Raw genomic sequence first — 18,012 nt, forward strand, 5'->3', positions numbered from 1 at the left:
AAGGCGTAGCCTGAAGTTGTGGGAGGGGTTACCCGGCTATTTAAACTCAGGCCCCCTACACCACTGGGCTGATGCTGCCTGGTTCATGACTACTTCCGGTTCAAAGGTCATCAACACAGACTGCCTAAAACTCCAAACAAGCTGGTCTGGGCCTACTGTGGCTCCCATGCCGATCGGACCAAGTTTTTCCCTGCTCCAACAACTCCCATCCTGCTGTTCCAGCCACATGTGGTCAGAGACTCCCACGCTGATTGGTCCAAGTTCTCCCTGCTCCAACAACTCCCATCACGCTGTTCCAGCCGCATGCGGTCAGAGACTCCCAGGACGATCGGACCAAGTTCTCTCTGCTCCAACAACTCCCATCATGCTGTTCCAGCCACATGCAGTAAGAGACTCCCACGATGATTGGACCAAGTTCTCCCTGGTCCAACAACTCCCATCACGCTGTTCCAGCCACATGCGGTCAAAGTCTCCCAAGCCGATTGGACAAGTTCTCCCTGCTCCAACAACTCCCATCACGCTGTTCCAGCCACATGCGGTCAGACTCCCACGCCGATCGGACCAAGTTCTCCCAGCTCCAACAACTCCCATCATGCTGTTCCAGCCACATGCGGTCAGACTCCCACGCCGATCGGACCAAGTTCTCCCAGCTCCAACAACTCCCATCACGCTGTTCCAGCCACATACGGTCATTGACTCCCACGCTGATCGGACCAAGTTTTCCCTGCTCCAACAACTCCCATCATGCTGTTCCAGCCACACGCAGTCAGACTACTCACCTCCTCTCCAGAACTGGCTGTTCATTCCCGCTGGCTCTATGAGACCCCTTACCGGCTTATCGGGCCTTTTCCTGGACCAAACCTCCGTGTCCACCAAGTCTGGGTACTTTCCAGCCACATAGCTGACCTCTCGTTTGTTTCCTGTACCAGTCAAATCCACGAACCGTGAGTCTGCCCGTACGGGCCAAATCCATGAACACACAATTGTTCACACGTTTACGTTTTTACATACCGTATATTCTGGACTTTTTCCCGTTCAGGACTTAAGTCAGTTCACCTACTCCTGCCTGCTCTTTGTTCCATTCCTATTCGCTAGTTTCTTTTCGTCAAATTTCTACCGAACTAGTCTCCAGTCTATCTCAATTACATGCTTCCATCTTCCATTCCATGCTTCCATCAACGGCCACCACAATCATAGTACCAATTCGTTAGTTTTACACTGTTCCCTGATACATGAAATGTCCAGGTTCTTTAGCCTGCTACTAGTTATCCTTACATGCCGCCTGTAGTTCTGTTATATTTGCTATGTTTCTTGTTATTATTTACGATTGTGCATGGATATTGTCAGTTTCCCATTACTAATTCAGCTCTGGTAAGCATTTAATATTCACTACATATATAGCATTACCATCATATATCGCATATGTCTTATTCTATCACTTATGGACCTGGTACTGTTCTGAGGCAGTCATCACGTTCACATTTGTTACCATGTGTTATGGCCAATCTGTATACTTGCTCCCACGATAGGTATATTACTTATTTGGAGGACGATCACCTATTCGCTAAACCTTTTTTGTAACACGCCACACTCCTATGTTCATATGTATCGTCATGTTCCCTGGGACAAACCCTAGTGTACCAGGCTTTACCATACAATCATATGTTCCCCCTGACTCTACGTCAAAATAATCACGTATCATGCCCTAAAGGTTATTTACTCATTGCTGCTATATTCTACTCAAGCAAGTTCATCATCCTAACCGACCCTTGTATCACTAAACCTACAGCAACTCCACTCTAACTGTTCTATGTTACATCAGCCAACGCTGGCACGCAATTCCTTTGCCAGGCCGTACACAGGCCCACGCCCGGGGATCCTTAATTCCCCACACATACACCCTCATTCCCATGCTGGCACGACCATAATTAAATATTCTAAGTCCTACCGGGATAGCTCAAAACTGCCATCATAGCTTGGTATTCCATATCCCCCTATATGTATTTTAGCTTAAGAAGTCACAGGACCAATTAGCGGTCACTCATGACTCTGCCTATCCCCCATTATTGTCGCAGTATTGGTTAAACACTCCCCATGGTCTCTGGTAATGGCCTAGGATCCTCACCCTATTCACTTATAGGGATATTTGATTTATGTCCTATGAATCTTGTACCCACCATTGTAGGGTCAGGATTCTAACAACTATGTCCTCAGGTTACCTATTCATAGACCAGCCTCAAGAACAACCACCCCGATTATACAGGCGTATTTCGTTCACAGTAAGTCAAGCCCAATTCCAGTTCCAACTTGCCTCCCACCATCATTTCCCTGTAGGTTCTCCAATATCTCATTCCTCTGGCAAGGAAACCACATTCTACCCCAAGCAAGGTATGTTTACCCACCTCGCTACTACCCATTACTCGTCCCATTCTCGGATCCGCTATGTCAGCTATCGGCCTGGTACCCAGCTATGCCAGTAACTAGCCTCATCATTATCAGTTCCGTGAGGCCAACACCCATCTTCATCCGCATATGGAGGTACACGCCCCTCGGCCCAACACATAGCTAACGCCTCACATCAACCTCTCCAGGTTACGAGTTAGGGCCTCACCCAGCATGGCCTCTTATATTGACTCTTTTTACAGTCCCCAAGAGGCCAACATTCTTGCCACACCTTTCAGTGGCCCCTGCCCACTAGTCCAAATCACATGAAGTCAAACCGTTGATATCCACTCTACTTGCCTCCATACATAACATCAACGATGGACTACAGAGACTGGAATCTCCACAGGCACTGATGCACATCCCAGCCACAGGACTCCCAAATCCCTCTCATGGTTATGTTATCCTTTCAAATCCCTCCCTTAGCACATCGGTTTAAATTATTACTCCCTCATACTTTGTGTCAATGACCATATGCAAAGACATCTGGAAAGGTTAATTTAGTCTCCTTACTGATTGCCTCCCACAATGTCTTAGAGTCTTACTACTACGATGATCTGTACGTCGTTCTATACACCAGAATCCCAGACTCAATCAGAAACTCACTATCCCAGAATTCATCCTAGCCTTCAGACTTTTGTGATGTAAGTGGCTCTACTTCTCCTCACCATAGAGAAGGTTTGCATCGACAACCTGGAGTTTTACCTCTAAGCACAGCCTTTCTGTCACTCAGTCGACTTCTACATCAAGGTTTCCACACACCAGTTCCACACAGGTCTGGTCACACTCCTGTCCGGTATTCACGAGTGTCAGAACCTTCTGTCTGCATTAATAGACCCCGCAACACAATCACGTTGCTTAAGAAGGTATTCAACCATATTAATTACCCACCCCTAGCCTCAACTCATTGATTTCCTCTAAGGAATTCTCCCAGCACTATGCCAAAGGGGTTGACCAGAGCTTGGGTGGGCAAGACAGACATTTCCTATGCCTCCAAGCTTCTACCTATTCAGCCATCCCAAGGGCATGTTCATGGCATTTTATGGAGGGATTGTCATGAATTTCCCACACGTGTAACTTTTAGAGCAAAGAGTAACCCCAAGCTGTTTATCTTATTTTCTAACACACTATGTTGACTAACACTCAATATTAGCGAATGTCCTGCAGTCACCGGTTATCTTAGATAACTTCCTCATGATAGAACACCCTCACTCCGCTTTGGTTAGTATTCACAAGACGATGGCACTTTTCCTCACTATGGGTTCCACTTTCACAAACTGACCTTCTTAGGCATTCATCTTGACACTAATAAGCTACAGAACATGTCCACCTACAGAGAAGGTACAGCGCATCGGAGTCCTGGGAACCTTTCCTTCTGAAGAACAAGCGGGGAGGGTGGGGGGAGAATGGATCTACAGTCCTACTGGGCACATTGAGGTTTGCCATGAGAATTATTCTGCACATTTATTTCCCGACCGCTGAGTCTTCTTCCCACCGACAGTTGCATTCTGGCACTAGTTGTAAGCAGACCTACACATATGGCTCAGGTTCATACCACATTGGATTGGGGGCCAGGTTATTCCCGCCATTTCTCATCATTTCCCAGTTACATGGACCAATGCGTCCGCACACACTGATTTCACAGCCAATTTGGTGACTTTTGGTTCTGAGTTGCCTGGCCAGTTGAGACTCAAAAAAAAAAAATTTCTATTCCTCGTCAACATTTCTTTGTAATCTGCCCCATAGTGGCCGCCTACAAGGCCTGGGGAGGTATGATCGGATAGGGGAAGTCAAGTGATTTTCTGACAATAAAGCAGCTGGCTATACCCACATTCCATGGCTTAATACTGCACTAACTCGTCTCATGGCATTTGGCAGATTTCTGGATTGAGCTGCCCTCTCTGATTATACATCACAAGCATACAATAGACATTTCACCTTTACAACAAGTTTACCACCGATTACCATAAAACCGATATTCGTTCACTAGTCACCATTGCGACACTCCTCTCCTTTTTGCCCACACAATTTCTAAAATCTCTCTTAACACTACAAAACTTACCTGGCTGGCTACACCATGTCTTAAGTGCCCATCCTGGTACCAAACAGTTCACATCCTCTTGCCATATGTAATACGTAGGGACAATCCTACGGGCAATAAGGTGCCGGTCAAAATGTCAGACCTTTACAGGTTATCACTCACAGGACCAAATCTCAATATGCCCCTATTTAACTGCAGGGCAAACCACTCACTACAGCTAAATTCATAATGTACTTCAGAACCCTCTTAACTAGGCGGGGACTCAACCCCAATGCCTTTTCGGGACATTCCTCCAGAATCAGGGCAGCATCAGCTGCTTCCAGAAAAATGTCCCTGCTCACACCATAAACATTAGGACGCTGGAAATCCACAGTATAATACTAGATACATACCACAACCAGAGCTAGATTTGAGTAGGACAAGCCGTTATGAATCTTGCAACGTAAAGATGTGTAATAAGGTATCTTATTCAACTTTTTGCCCTCTTTTATTACAGGCCTACCCGATACGTCGGTTTCGGCACACTACAACCGACTTGCTCATATATCTAACTTATCATGTATACGGCTTTTGTCCCCGACTACAAATTGGAAGGCGTAGCCTGAAGTTGTGGGAGGGGTTACCCGGCTATTTAAACTCAGGCCCCCTACACCACTGGGCTGATGCTGCCTGGTTCATCCCTCCCACCTCTCCCCTTATACATATTACTATTACAGGTGGGCCCTCTTTTATTACAGGCCTACCCGATACGTCGGTTTCGGCACACTACAACCGACTTGCTCATATATCTAACTTATCATGTATACGGCTTTTGTCCCCGACTACAAATACGTATATACTTATGTATATAGATATATATTATTTCGTTCTACATGTATTTTGATATCAATATATATATATTAATTTTAAAATACAGTTAGAACGAAATTACGCATGTTTATATATTTTTTATATATTTTTTTTTATTATTATTTTATTATTTTTTTATTTTTTTTTTTAACGTATTTATATATTTATTTATTGTTTATTATATATAAATATATATATAATGAAAATTATATATATATTTAATCAATATCATTGTACGTGTATTTTGATATTAATATATATATATAATTATGTATATATTAATATTAAAATACACGTAGACAGTGTATGCATATTTATGTGTATGTGTGTATATGTGTGTATATATATACTTAGATCATATATATAATAAATATATATATGATCTAAGTATATATAATTTATTTTTACACTGTTTTAACATTTTTAATTTTTTTTTCAGACAGCAGGGGGAGTACCTGTCATTACAGGCACTCCCCCTGCTGGCAATGCCTTGGACGGCTATGCCGTCCATGTGATCGCGGGGTCCTCGCAAGGACCTCGCGATCACATGGCCCTGGGCGGCTGAAGAGGACGCAGGGGGACTCCCTGGGCTCCCAGGTAAGTCCCCCATACCGCGATCGCCGGCGTGGGATCGCCGGCGACCGGGTAAGTACATAAGATCGCAGGACGTACTATGCCGTCCTGCGGCTTTTAGAGCCACCAAAATAAGGACGGCATAGTACGTCCTGCGGTCTTAAGGGGTTAAGCTTTAATGACACACGTTTACAGACTCTGTCATCAAGCCCCCCAAATAAAAGACAACACTAACTACTCTACTCCTCCAGGGGGAAGGGGGGAGCAGGGACAAGGACATCTAAAAGGACTCGCCCACAGCAACAAATCATTCAGCTCACAGTGAGCCGTGCAAACACAGATGTAAATATATGTAAATGACCTAGCTAACATCCACACAACAGTAGTAAAAGAGAAAGGCTTCAATGGCAGAGACACTCTCAGAAGAGCTTCCTGTTACATATAAATATATATATATATTTAAACTTCCCTCTATTGGTTACTTTTTCTCACTTGATCTGTGAACCCAATGGCAGGGAAATGCTTATATTATGTAAATATTTAGTGCACTGATTGGCATATTTTGCACCCTTTTGGTTTGTCTGATTCGTTTCCTCAAATTCTTTTTTTTTTTTTTTTTATGAAAAGTAAACAAGCCAAACTGCCATGTGGCCAAAATTCAGCTGTCTCGAAAATATTTTTATATTCAGGCGAAATGGTCCAGTCAAAACAATTATTTTCACTGCATACAACTCTACAGGTGAGCAATAATAATAATATAAGAATTTCAGATAAAACTGGTCAAGAGATGGAAAAGTACATGCAGAATCCACATAAAACGAACAAAACCAATATCATGTGCAGACCCCATATTCTGATGCAATAATAATCTCTCCTATAGAGCCTTTGAGAGTTATGATTGAGAGTAAGTTTGCTTTGTTTCCCTGGTGGTTGCAGTGCACGGTGTGGACTTGCTCTCTCTCACAGCTACCATTTTACCTGGAATGTTCAGGAATATCAGGAACAAAGGCATATGTGGTGTGTTCTAGGTCTTGCAGTATTAGTGAGAGAGGGAGTGTGAACTGAAGTAACACTCATCACACTGGTGTTACCAGACTGGAAACCATGTTACTCCTCTCAATGGAAAGGTAGGCAACGGAAGGTGACCCGTGAAATGGTAATGGGTGGTTCAAGGACACCCATATTTTTTCCAGTTATCCAGCAAAATGCAAGTGGCCTTGTTCTCGCACTTTTTATATCTATTGCAATGTACAGGGATGCCAGGTGAAAACTTGCATAAGTAGAACAAAAATAAACTGCATTTAATAATTAATCTTTTCAAACTATGAGCAAGAGAAAGAAAACAATGTACCGGTAATTGGCAATCTCGGCCAAAGTGTGGTTGCTAATTTTATGGCACACAAAGAGCACTGCAGCATATTAATTTTTCATAGCTTTGGTATGAAAGAACAGAGAACAATGAAAATCTGTCTGGCTGATGAGAATCCAAGTGAAAAAAAAAAAAAAACCTTGTCTTGAGGATTGAGGATAATCTAGAAGAGTCATGGCAGTTATCTGGGATAAATAGAAGCATTTTGTGTTACAGGATTAGCTCTGAGTATGACCGTGTTTATTAGTAATGAGGATGTAAGCTCTGATACATGTATTAATTAATACTTAACTATATATCATCATAAGATGAAAGCTGTGATCTAAATAATCTTCAAAATATGCTCTATGTTATAAATTACAGAACAAAACAATAGACGAAAGAAGGTATTTTATAACATATGATTTAGAATAAGAATTGGATGTATACTTTTGTGCTATCAGAGCTCCAGCCTACATTATGCTATTTTTAGACCATTCTCAAGGACACCGAGTGTATAGACAGATTCTCTGGGTCACCTTGGAGCTTGTTTTTCCTGTCTGTCTTTCTGTCCATCCAAACCCACCCATCCACAAACCCATCCATCATTTAACCTTATGAAAGCAAAATCAATGAGTTTATAATTACATCTTAGAAAATGACCAAACGTGATATTGAACACTAGAAGAACAGCTTTTTTTCTTTAATAAATCTGATTGATGCTTAAATTAAATATTTTCATTTGGCAGCTGACAACTAATAGGACCTGAACACAAATAGACCTCTTAGCATGCTCCTACACTATAAATTACAATTATTCCACACAAAAACTAGCTCCAATGTAATCAATGTTTATTTCATCATGATCTACTGTATTGTACTAGCCTGATTTGCAGCTCCCACAGATGAAACAATACCAGACTAACCATACTTCTGAAGCATTGTAAATTTACATTCACCCACACAGTCCTAAACTTTGCACTGTATGGTCTGCCAACAACAGTATTCTGTACACATTAGCTACTTGTTGCCACTCACAACCAGCAACCTCAATAATCCCTTAAGGACACAGGACGGAAATATTCCGTCATGATTCCCTTTTATTCCAGAAGTTGTGTCCTTAAGGGGTTAACTTTATGATCTCTATTTTACTCCCCTGGATATTACATTCTTCTGTTTTTCCAACAGCCGTCACTAGTAAGACAAGTCACTAGCACCTTTACTTTTATATTTTATGATTAACACAGTTAGTCATTAAAAATAAATAAATTAAAAAGCCCATGGTTGACAATATGACCCAATACAAGGATACAGGAGATTTAATACCTCCCCCTCCTCCCCCCCCAATTTGCTTTATTTTATCAAGATCACACACATGGCCAACAATATGTCCCCTTCCCCCAAATAATACATGTTCAGCCCTTACATAAAGTCCATGGGTGAGGGCATGTGGGGGACCTGTGTCCATTTGATAGTTTTTAATGACACAGCATTAAATACATGAGGGCATGTCTACTAAATACAGGGATCATATTTTTGAAATTTTGGCTGAGGAAACATTCATTTTGATTTACTATTTTAATGTGGCAGCTGGCTAGTAAATGCTGAGGAGCCTCCACATGATTAACCCTTGTGCTCCTGATTTTTAAAAAACTATTTACCTAGTGGCTGCTAGTAATGCCAGTGGGAAAAATTAATTAAAAACAAATAATCAATACATTTTAGTTGAATCTGATAAGGCCATTTATTGGATAATATGTTGGCTATCGGTATTGGAACTGATAATTATCGGGTTTCAAAAAGCCTTTAATGGCATTAATTTAGTCGATCTGAACTGATAAATGGCTTATCAGGAACTGATAAACTGACAAAAATGATGATCAGTCCAATTAATTCACGGCCATAGTCTCACAAGAGCTGTTCCTCCTAAGGTATATGAATATAAAGTGTTCTCTGCACAACTCTGACATCTGAAGGAACCTAACCATTATTGGATGAAACCGGTACTGTACTGCAATTTAAATTTTACAAGTTTATAAGAATTAGTATCTATTGAAATGTGCAGGATACAGTTGCAGATTGCATGATACATTGTGTAAAATATTAAAAGGGAGCTATAGTCACCAGAACAACTACAACTTTTGTCAGTATAGTCAATCCCTGCAGGTTTTTTAGTGTGACAAGGACCACTATAGTGCCAGGAAAACATACTCATTTCCTGGCACTATAGTGCCCTGAGGGTGCCCCCACCCTCAGGGACCCCCTCCCGCCGGGCTCTGGAGAGCGGAAGGGGTTAAAATCTTACCTTTCTCCAGCGCCGGGCAGGGAGCTTTCCTCCTCCTCTCCTCCTTCCTAGCGACGTCATCGGCTGAATGCGCATTCAGCCGGTCTCATAGGAAAGCATTTACAATGCTTTCCTATGGACGCTGGCATCTTCTCACTGTGATTTTCACAGTGAGAAGCACGCAAGCGCCTCTTGCGGCTGTCAATAAGACAGCCACTAGAGGCTCTAGAGGCTGGATTAACCCTCAGTATGAACATAGCAGTTTCTCTGAAACTACTATGTTTATAAAAAAAAAAAGGGTTAACCCTAGCTGGACCAGGCACCCAGACCACTTCATTAAGCTGAAGTGGTCTGGGTGCCTATAGTGGTCCTTTAATGTTTCAGAGAAAAGACAGTGTTTACGTTACAGCCTATGAACAAATCTTGTGGCCACTCCTCAGACTGCCAGAAGAGGTCCTTCCTGGATCAGTGCTGCACAGTGTGCATGGAGATGCTGAACTTTCCCAATAGAGATGCATTGATTCAATACATCTCTATGAGGAGATTCTGATGGGCCAGGGCAATGTTTCACAGTCAAATCTTTATTCAATCTAAACCCTTTAAGAGATCTATGGCAACATTTGAAAATGAGAGAAATCTCAATGTATCCTGCCTGGAAAATATTTTATAAATAATAAATAAATAAAAATCAGATGGCTGCTTGGAGAAGCAATTGCCTCATGTAAAATAAAACATAAAACATAAAAAAAAACATAAAAACACAAATATTCTCCTGTGACCTCCACTACCTGTAGAGATCCAGAGCTAAAAACTCCCACATTTGGGCATCATTTCCACAACCCCATTCAATGAGTAGGAGACCACACTGGTCCATTAGGTATCAAAGGTTGCTTTTGTCCTACTTGCAGATGCCAATATTTCACATGACATGTTATGAAGCAAGACAGTCACTGACTTCACATTTATACATTGCATTGTGCTGACTATATTACAACCATATTATACCATACATAAGGGAAATTACCACACTGTAACCTAGTTCATCCGTATCCAGTGTAAGCTTGTTAGTTTAAGAAGCAGTTCTGATTCTAAAGGCTTTTCATTCCAATGCAAATTGGGTCTCTATCTATTGCACTGCAAATTATCGTGTTCAATAAAATAGGCTTTTATATCCTAAAATATGCATTGCTAACACAGAAAACCCATGCATATTCTGAACATCAATTAAGAGATCACAATACATAAAAAAGGCAGAACTTCAACTACTCAGTCACGATGTATAAGTTTAACTTTGCATCTTTTTAAGAAGCTAGATCAATGAATATTCTTACTAAAACATTTTAGAATTTCAACACAACAATTATACTACCAAAACAACAGATCAGCATTCCTAGAGTCTGTTGTCCTTTATATATTTACTGTCTGTCTTTTTTATCACTAGCCATCTGTGTAAGAGTGTATATATATGTATATATGTATATATGTTTCTATATATATACACTCACACAGATGGCTCGTGATAATATTTATTTTTATGTGTTTATTTTATCCATTGGCAGCACAATGAATGGGTATATTTACACCCCTCCATCCAACTGGAAACCCCCATTAATCTACTTTCTTTTTGTTCATCCCACTATAAGATTTTGGATTCCACCAATACTTTCAACTATGGATATTTTGAAATTTGTGCAGGCTTTTCTAGAAAAATACTTTAGCTTTAATACCCATAGTCCATGTCTCTGCTGGTTTGTCCATGACAGAAATCAGATGGTCAAAAGATCCAGATGTGTAATGTTTTTGTTTTATATCATTTTGGAGATCAGCTCTTCTGTCAGAAGCAGTTCACCTCCTTTCACACTGAGCAATATATCATCTTAGAACCTATGAAGCCTCTGGAAAGTATTTATCTTGATTTAGCTGGTCTTTAAAGTGGTGCTTTTGCTGGGCTATACTGCGAGTTGAATTTCAAAAAGATGCTTTCTGTTGAGAGACACCTTATACAGCGTATCATGAAACTATAGTCATTCTCCAAACTGATATTGAATTAAAGCCTAAATATAGCTATGTAAACATCCAACTTCAAAAGAGGAAAAAAATTAGCATTAGATGGATCTGGTACAGGACTTATCTACTTTTATGAAAACAATTGCTTCCGGGATGACATCACCTTGCCTATATGTTTTCTAATCTGGCAGCAATAATGGCGATTCAGCTTACATCTCTATGATTGGAGGATAAATAGCTTCTGTTATCAAAATGCATTTGCAAGTACCTTAAGGAATTTGTGCTTGCTCCACTATGGCATTTTGTTATCTTGTGTTTCGTCAGCCAAAGTTTCAGCAGAATAAGTGTCAGCAGCAACATGGACCTCAAAGAACCTTTTCTCTGGCATTATAGACTGGATGTTGCTGTTTCCACCAAAATGTCTTTGGAAGAAAAGTTATTCAGCCTCTTGTCTGTCTCTTGTTAACTTGCAATACGATTTCTGGAGTTCGCACATATATTATGCGCTTCTCTTTCCTTTTATTATTTTCCCCTCTCTCCTTTGACCTGACTTGGGTAAATGATCCACCCTTAGTCCTGCCACCTTCATCCCCAGTGAAAACGGATAACACGTATTGTAATTTTCTTTCCCTCGGGAAGTAATAAGGTAGTATTAGGTTCCCATCCCTCTTGGTGGTCTCATTTTGACACTAGTTCCGTGTTTCTTGATATGTGTACAATATTCTCAGAATAAAATTATTTCGATTTAAATTGCATTTGAAGACACAGTCTGACATGCGGATTGAGCATAAACAGAGCAAAACTTGTATCTACCACCAAGCATAAACAGTTTTCCTAATACGCACAGAGCCGGATTTCTAATTAGGCAGAGTGGGCATCTTCCTTCAGACACCAGTCCTTTAGGAGTGCCTATTTACAGCACTTATAATATATGTTTTTCAAGCTTAGGTGGGCTGGTGAGGGTAGATAACTACCAGGAGCCTTGGCCAGTCAGCCAATTATATTTAATAGCAGAGCTTCAGGAACAGTTTTACAGGGTATTAAACACAGTATATGCGAGTGAGGCTGGAAAGGAAGTGGAAGGTATTACTGTCGATCTGTCCACTAGTAACCTCTCACACAGGAAGTACATTGCAGGAGGAGCAGCTATAGCACTAAGTGATTCATACTGTATAACAACTCCTGCAGTTCAACAATCAATCATAGGTACATACTTGTATCCTAAACACCCATTTCCCCCTAACCCTAAATTTAAAACACCCCTCCCATAACCTATACAAAATAATTCCTTAGTCTCCAATTGAAGCACTATAACCCTATTACATAATTCTAAACACCCATTTTACCACTCTATCCCCTCTCAAGCTTTTAATCCTCTTAACAACATATGTAACTCTAAATTTAACCCCTCTCAAAACCTTAAACCTCCCTTTACTCTAGCCACTTCTAACATTATATGTGACTCTGCATGCATTAACAGATCTGCACAAACTCACAGATTCAAACATTACAAGTATACACGTGCACACGTATACATATAGCAATGTATATGTTGAGATGTTTATGCAGTTGTATATGTTGACATTAAGTTTACATGTTTACATGTCAATGCTGGCAATGTCCAGTTAATAAATTAATTAAACTCACTTTATCTGTCCTTTTGTTTTGTTTGGGGGGGGGGGGGGAACTATGGGGCGCTTTAAAATTCTGTGTCTACAGGCGCATGATATCTAAATCAGGCCCTGTGTATGTAATAAGTATAACTACCTTTTACATACTCATGGCCCGATTTAAAAATGTTTTTATGTGGAGAATAATGTTATTGAAATTAACAGCCTTAAATGGCTGATCTTCCTAGTTACATCAAACCAATCATTCTTGTTAATTACTAGCATCAGCATTGTCTTTTATTTTGGTGAATTCCAGTACCACGCTCTCAAAATTTATTATGTACAGCACATCAATATACAATATTCATAGAATGATAAATACCTTGTTTTGCTAACCCTTTGGTTCAAATCAATTATTGAAGATTTTTATTATTATACATAGTATTATAGGCTGAAAAAACAACTTGTGTCTGTCAAGTTATGCCTTTCTCACATCCTCCAGTAAAGGAAGAGACTATATTTAAAAGAAGAAAAATGACCACAACAAGAGGACGTAGTCTTAAATTAGAGGGGCAAAGGTTTAAAAATAAAATCAGGAAGTATTGCTTTACTGAGAGGGTGGTGGATGCATGGAATAGCCTTCCAGCTGAAGTGCTAGAGGTTAACACAGTAAAGGAGTTTAAGCATGTGTGGGATAGGCATAAGGCTATCCTAACTATAAGATAAGGCCAGGGACTAATTAAAGTATTTAGAAAATTGGGCAGACTAGATGGGCCGAATGGTTCTTATCTGCTGTCACATTCTATGTTTATTTTTGTTGATCAAAAAGAAGGCAAAATAACCCAGTTGGAAGCTCTTTCCAATTTTGCAATAAATTAGGAAAAAAATCCTTTTTGACACCAAAATGTCAGTCAGATCTCTTAACAACTATTTAACATAAAACACTGTATCAGATAAACATTTTAAGTAAAAGCAATTGCATATTGTTCGTAAAAAGAGATTGGTTCAACTTACTAGATTACCAACATAGAGGACATCATTAAATTCCGGTGTTATAGGGTAATGCTCCATAGCCATGAACAGTGTATTTAACACAATGCAAATGGTAATTGCAAGATCAACAAATGGATCCATAACGATGATGTTGAGAACACGCTTCATTCTTAACCAACAATCGCAACACTCCCATATGAGATATGTGTTGGAAAATTTATTCCAGCATGGTGGGCATTTCTCCCTCGATTCTTCAAGTTCTGTAAAAAGAACATTACAGAGTAATATATAATGAGGGTTTCCTATAAGCAACAATTCCGTGACACATTTATTAAAGCAGATAAATAGTTAATAACTTGAAAACCACATAGAAAAATGTAAACAAATTTAGAAATTACTATTATTGTTATTGTTATCAAAGAGTTTATTCAGAAAATCAGGTAGTACATTGCATAATCGTTTTTAGACTGTTAGAATCTAATTGATCTACTAATAATTTTTACAAACATTATTTATGTATCTTATTATGTATCTTCCTTCCATAAAATATATTATATCTATGTTCCAGATATCCCCTTTTAATATTATCTGTAATTCAACCTTCAAAAATGAAGGTAGCCTCTTTTTTATTTGATCTACCCTGTCTTCAGGAAAGGGTACAGAATTAATATGGTTAAGGAGGTATCTCATATGGTTTAGTTATTTATCCAGATAGTTTTTTGGTTAAGGTCAATAGGAGGTGAAAAAAAATGAGTTTGGAATTATGGGTAAAATGAGCTCTGGTGAATCAGGAACTAGTTTTTTTTCTAGTTCATGGTGGCTAGCAAATTGTATTTGGCTACTAATTAATTTGTACCATGGACGCACTGTATCTGTACTAAATTGACAAAATTTTCTGACCATGATCATAGTTGCAAAAACAAGTGGAAAAGGGGACTCGAGTTCATGCTGGATATACCTGTATAGGCTAGGAATTGGCCAGGCAAGTTAGCTGACAAAGACAAAGATAAGCTAAAAATGTTACTAGCAAGTTGTACTGCATGCACTGATTCTTTATATTAATATTATTAGCATTTAAATAGCACCAACATATTACACAGCACTTTATAATTATAGAAAGGGTATATTTGAAGACCCTGCTCAAACAAGCTTACAATCTACGAAGCTTTGAGGTAGGCAGATATTGTTAGGTGTCTTGCCCAGGGACATTTACTGTAAATTGTACAGGTGTTCTGACCAGGATCTAAATCTGGATCACCCAATTCTAAGGTAGTGACATTACCACTGGTCTGATCTTTACTTAGTTACATTATCTTACTCCAGTCATAGTTCAACTAACAGGTGCACTAAGAGAACCCTGGTTTATACTAAATATATCTGAATATGTTTGGAAGTAGACTGGCAAACTACCTGACCCCAAACAAAGAAACAAAGATAAACCTTAACAGTGATTTAGCTAGCTAATCTCTTAAAGTGGGCACAGAAATTAGAGCAATCCAAAGGCATGTCATTGCTTATTAGTATGGATAACCTGTACTCCGACCGAGTACCTTCCATTGACGGACGCTTCCTAGCTTGCGCCGAGGACCACAAGCACCGCACCGGAAACCACAACCACCACAGACTCCACAACCGCCGTAGCTTAACTGGAGTCTCACCATCTTCCTTCCGCCCTGGATCAGCCTCTGTCCTCCAGGACCGTCGGGGAAAGACCTCTCCTCCAGGAAAGCATATCAGTAACAGCTCTTAGAAGAGCTAAGTCATTAAGGCTCAAGGGAGTATACAAAGTATAGCAATCCCCACTGTGATTATAGCAGTTCCCTACAATAACGAGACAAGGCTACGTATTGAGGTTTAAACAATAGCAAGGGCTGAGGAGAGTATGAGGAGGGACAAAGCAGCCAGTTTCAACTGGTCTGGCAGTGTCCCTGGGACAACGCCCTGCTGGAGAACAATGGACAGGAAAAAGGGGGAGGGGAAGAGGCACATTTTCCCATGGATTTAAAGGGGCAGAAAAAGTGTTTTAAAATCCAATAAGTCACAGGGGCCATAATCACAGGGCAAAAGGCTAGCCATTAGTCCTCTCCAAGAACAAGTGGCAAGGGCACTTCATCACACATCTCCCCTTTGGGGGGGAGACTAACCAGGTACCCGACCTTCTGTCGGTCAGTGCCTAAGTTAGTCGATCCACCCACCCACAGTAATCAAGTACAAGCGTAGCCCACCCACAATAAACAGTTACTGCACCTGGTGATTCCTGATCATCGGCTCTGGCCTGTACGTCCCAGGTGGCTGAATGGGGGGTCAACACCATTGATCGCTCTGGTGCAATTAGGCCAAATGCTGTGGGTACTTGAGGGGCAGAGGCCAGCTGCACTTTGCCCCGATGCCAGCGCTTCTGCTGGGGTAGCCTGGATGAAATTTGTCTGGGAAGGGGAGACATCGCTTACCTCCTCCTCCTGGTATTCCTGCGAGGGTAGCTGGGGATCTGGACAGGCTGTCCAGCATCCCTGTAGGTCGGGTGCAGAGACCATGGTCCCATCTGCACCGTCTGGGATATTAATGTCTCCCCTTTGTAGGGTAAGCTGCCACTGAGGAGAGAGGGTGATATGCTCCTCTCCCTGAAACACATGCTGCCGCTGGAGAGTGAGACTGACCATCTCCACTCCCATAACATTGTCCTGCTGCTGGGGAAAGAGACCGATTGTCTCTGCTCCCTGTAGGACACACTGTTGCTGGGGGGGAAGGATGACACCTTCGGCCCCCTGGGATGCATACTGCTGCTGGGGAGGGAGATCGCTTGTCTCCACTCCCAATACAATACTCTGCCGCTGGGGAGAGAGGGTGATATGCTCCTCTTCCTGAAACACATGCTGCCGCTGGAGAGTGAGACTGACCGTCTCCACTCCCATAACATTGTCCTGCTGGTGGGGAGAGAGACCGATTGTCTCTGCTCCCTGTAGGACACACTGCTGCTGGGGGGGAAGGACAACACCTTCGGCCCCCTGGGATGCATACTGCTGCTGGGTAGGGAGCTTGTCTCCACTCCCAATACAATACTCTGCCGCTGGGGAGAGAGGTCGGCTACCTCGTCTCCCTGCAAATTACACTGTCACTGGGGAGAGAGACCGGTTGTCTCCTCTCCCTGCAGGATCCACTGCTGCTGGGGAGAGAGACCGGTTGTCTCCTCGCCCTGTTGGAAACACAGCCGCTGGGGAGAGAGGCCGGCTGCCTCCTCTCCCTGCAGGATAAACTGCTGCTGGGGAGAGAGAATGGTTGTCTCCTCTCCCTGAAACTCACCCTGTCGCTGGGGAGTGAGACCGATTGTCTCCACTCCCTGGAGGGAACACTGCCGCTGGGGAGAGAGGCCGGCTGCCTCCTCTCCCCACAGGATACACTTCTGCTGAGGAGAGAGACTGGTTGTCTCCTCTCCCTGAAACTCCCACTGCCCTGGCGGTACCTTCAAGGTATATTGTGACTGACTGGAGCAGAGCAGGTACTGGTAATCCTGCTCCAGTTCCCATTCCTGGACGGCCAATTCAATCAGGTCCGGCCCTAGGCCGTCAGCCATAGGGAGATCCAGCATGGCTTCTCTGTAGTCTTGTATGTCCCAAAGCCGTGACTCTGCAGCACTCCTGAACTCCGGTTCGGCAAAGGCCTCCCATAATAGGCCAGGGCCATTGTAATCCTTGACCTCCGGTTTGTCGTACTTGGCCATCCCGCATACCAAAATAGCGCCTGGTATGCGTCGTCGATCCACAGTTCCCTCTGTGCCAGTGAACCAAGCTGCATCACCATTTCCCACCTGGGCTGTTCTCCCAGCATAGGCATCCGCATGGCCACTTGGACCTGTAGTCGCTGCTCC

The 18,012-nt window shown here is 41.8% G+C and overlaps 1 protein-coding gene across 1 annotated transcript in view; it reads right to left on the reverse strand.

Annotated features, from left to right (window-relative positions):
* LOC134571436 (sodium channel protein type 2 subunit alpha-like) overlaps positions 1-18,012 on the reverse strand; it is a 162,744-nt gene that overhangs the window by 63,538 nt on the left and 81,194 nt on the right. Inside the window, exon 14 of the mRNA XM_063429686.1 lies at positions 14,169-14,407. Coding sequence (XP_063285756.1) covers positions 14,169-14,407 — 239 coding nt within the window. The remainder of the gene's footprint in view (positions 1-14,168; positions 14,408-18,012) is intronic.

This window comes from Pelobates fuscus, chromosome 8 (assembly GCF_036172605.1).
Source record: "Pelobates fuscus isolate aPelFus1 chromosome 8, aPelFus1.pri, whole genome shotgun sequence".
NCBI classification, from domain to species: Eukaryota; Metazoa; Chordata; class Amphibia; order Anura; family Pelobatidae; genus Pelobates; species Pelobates fuscus.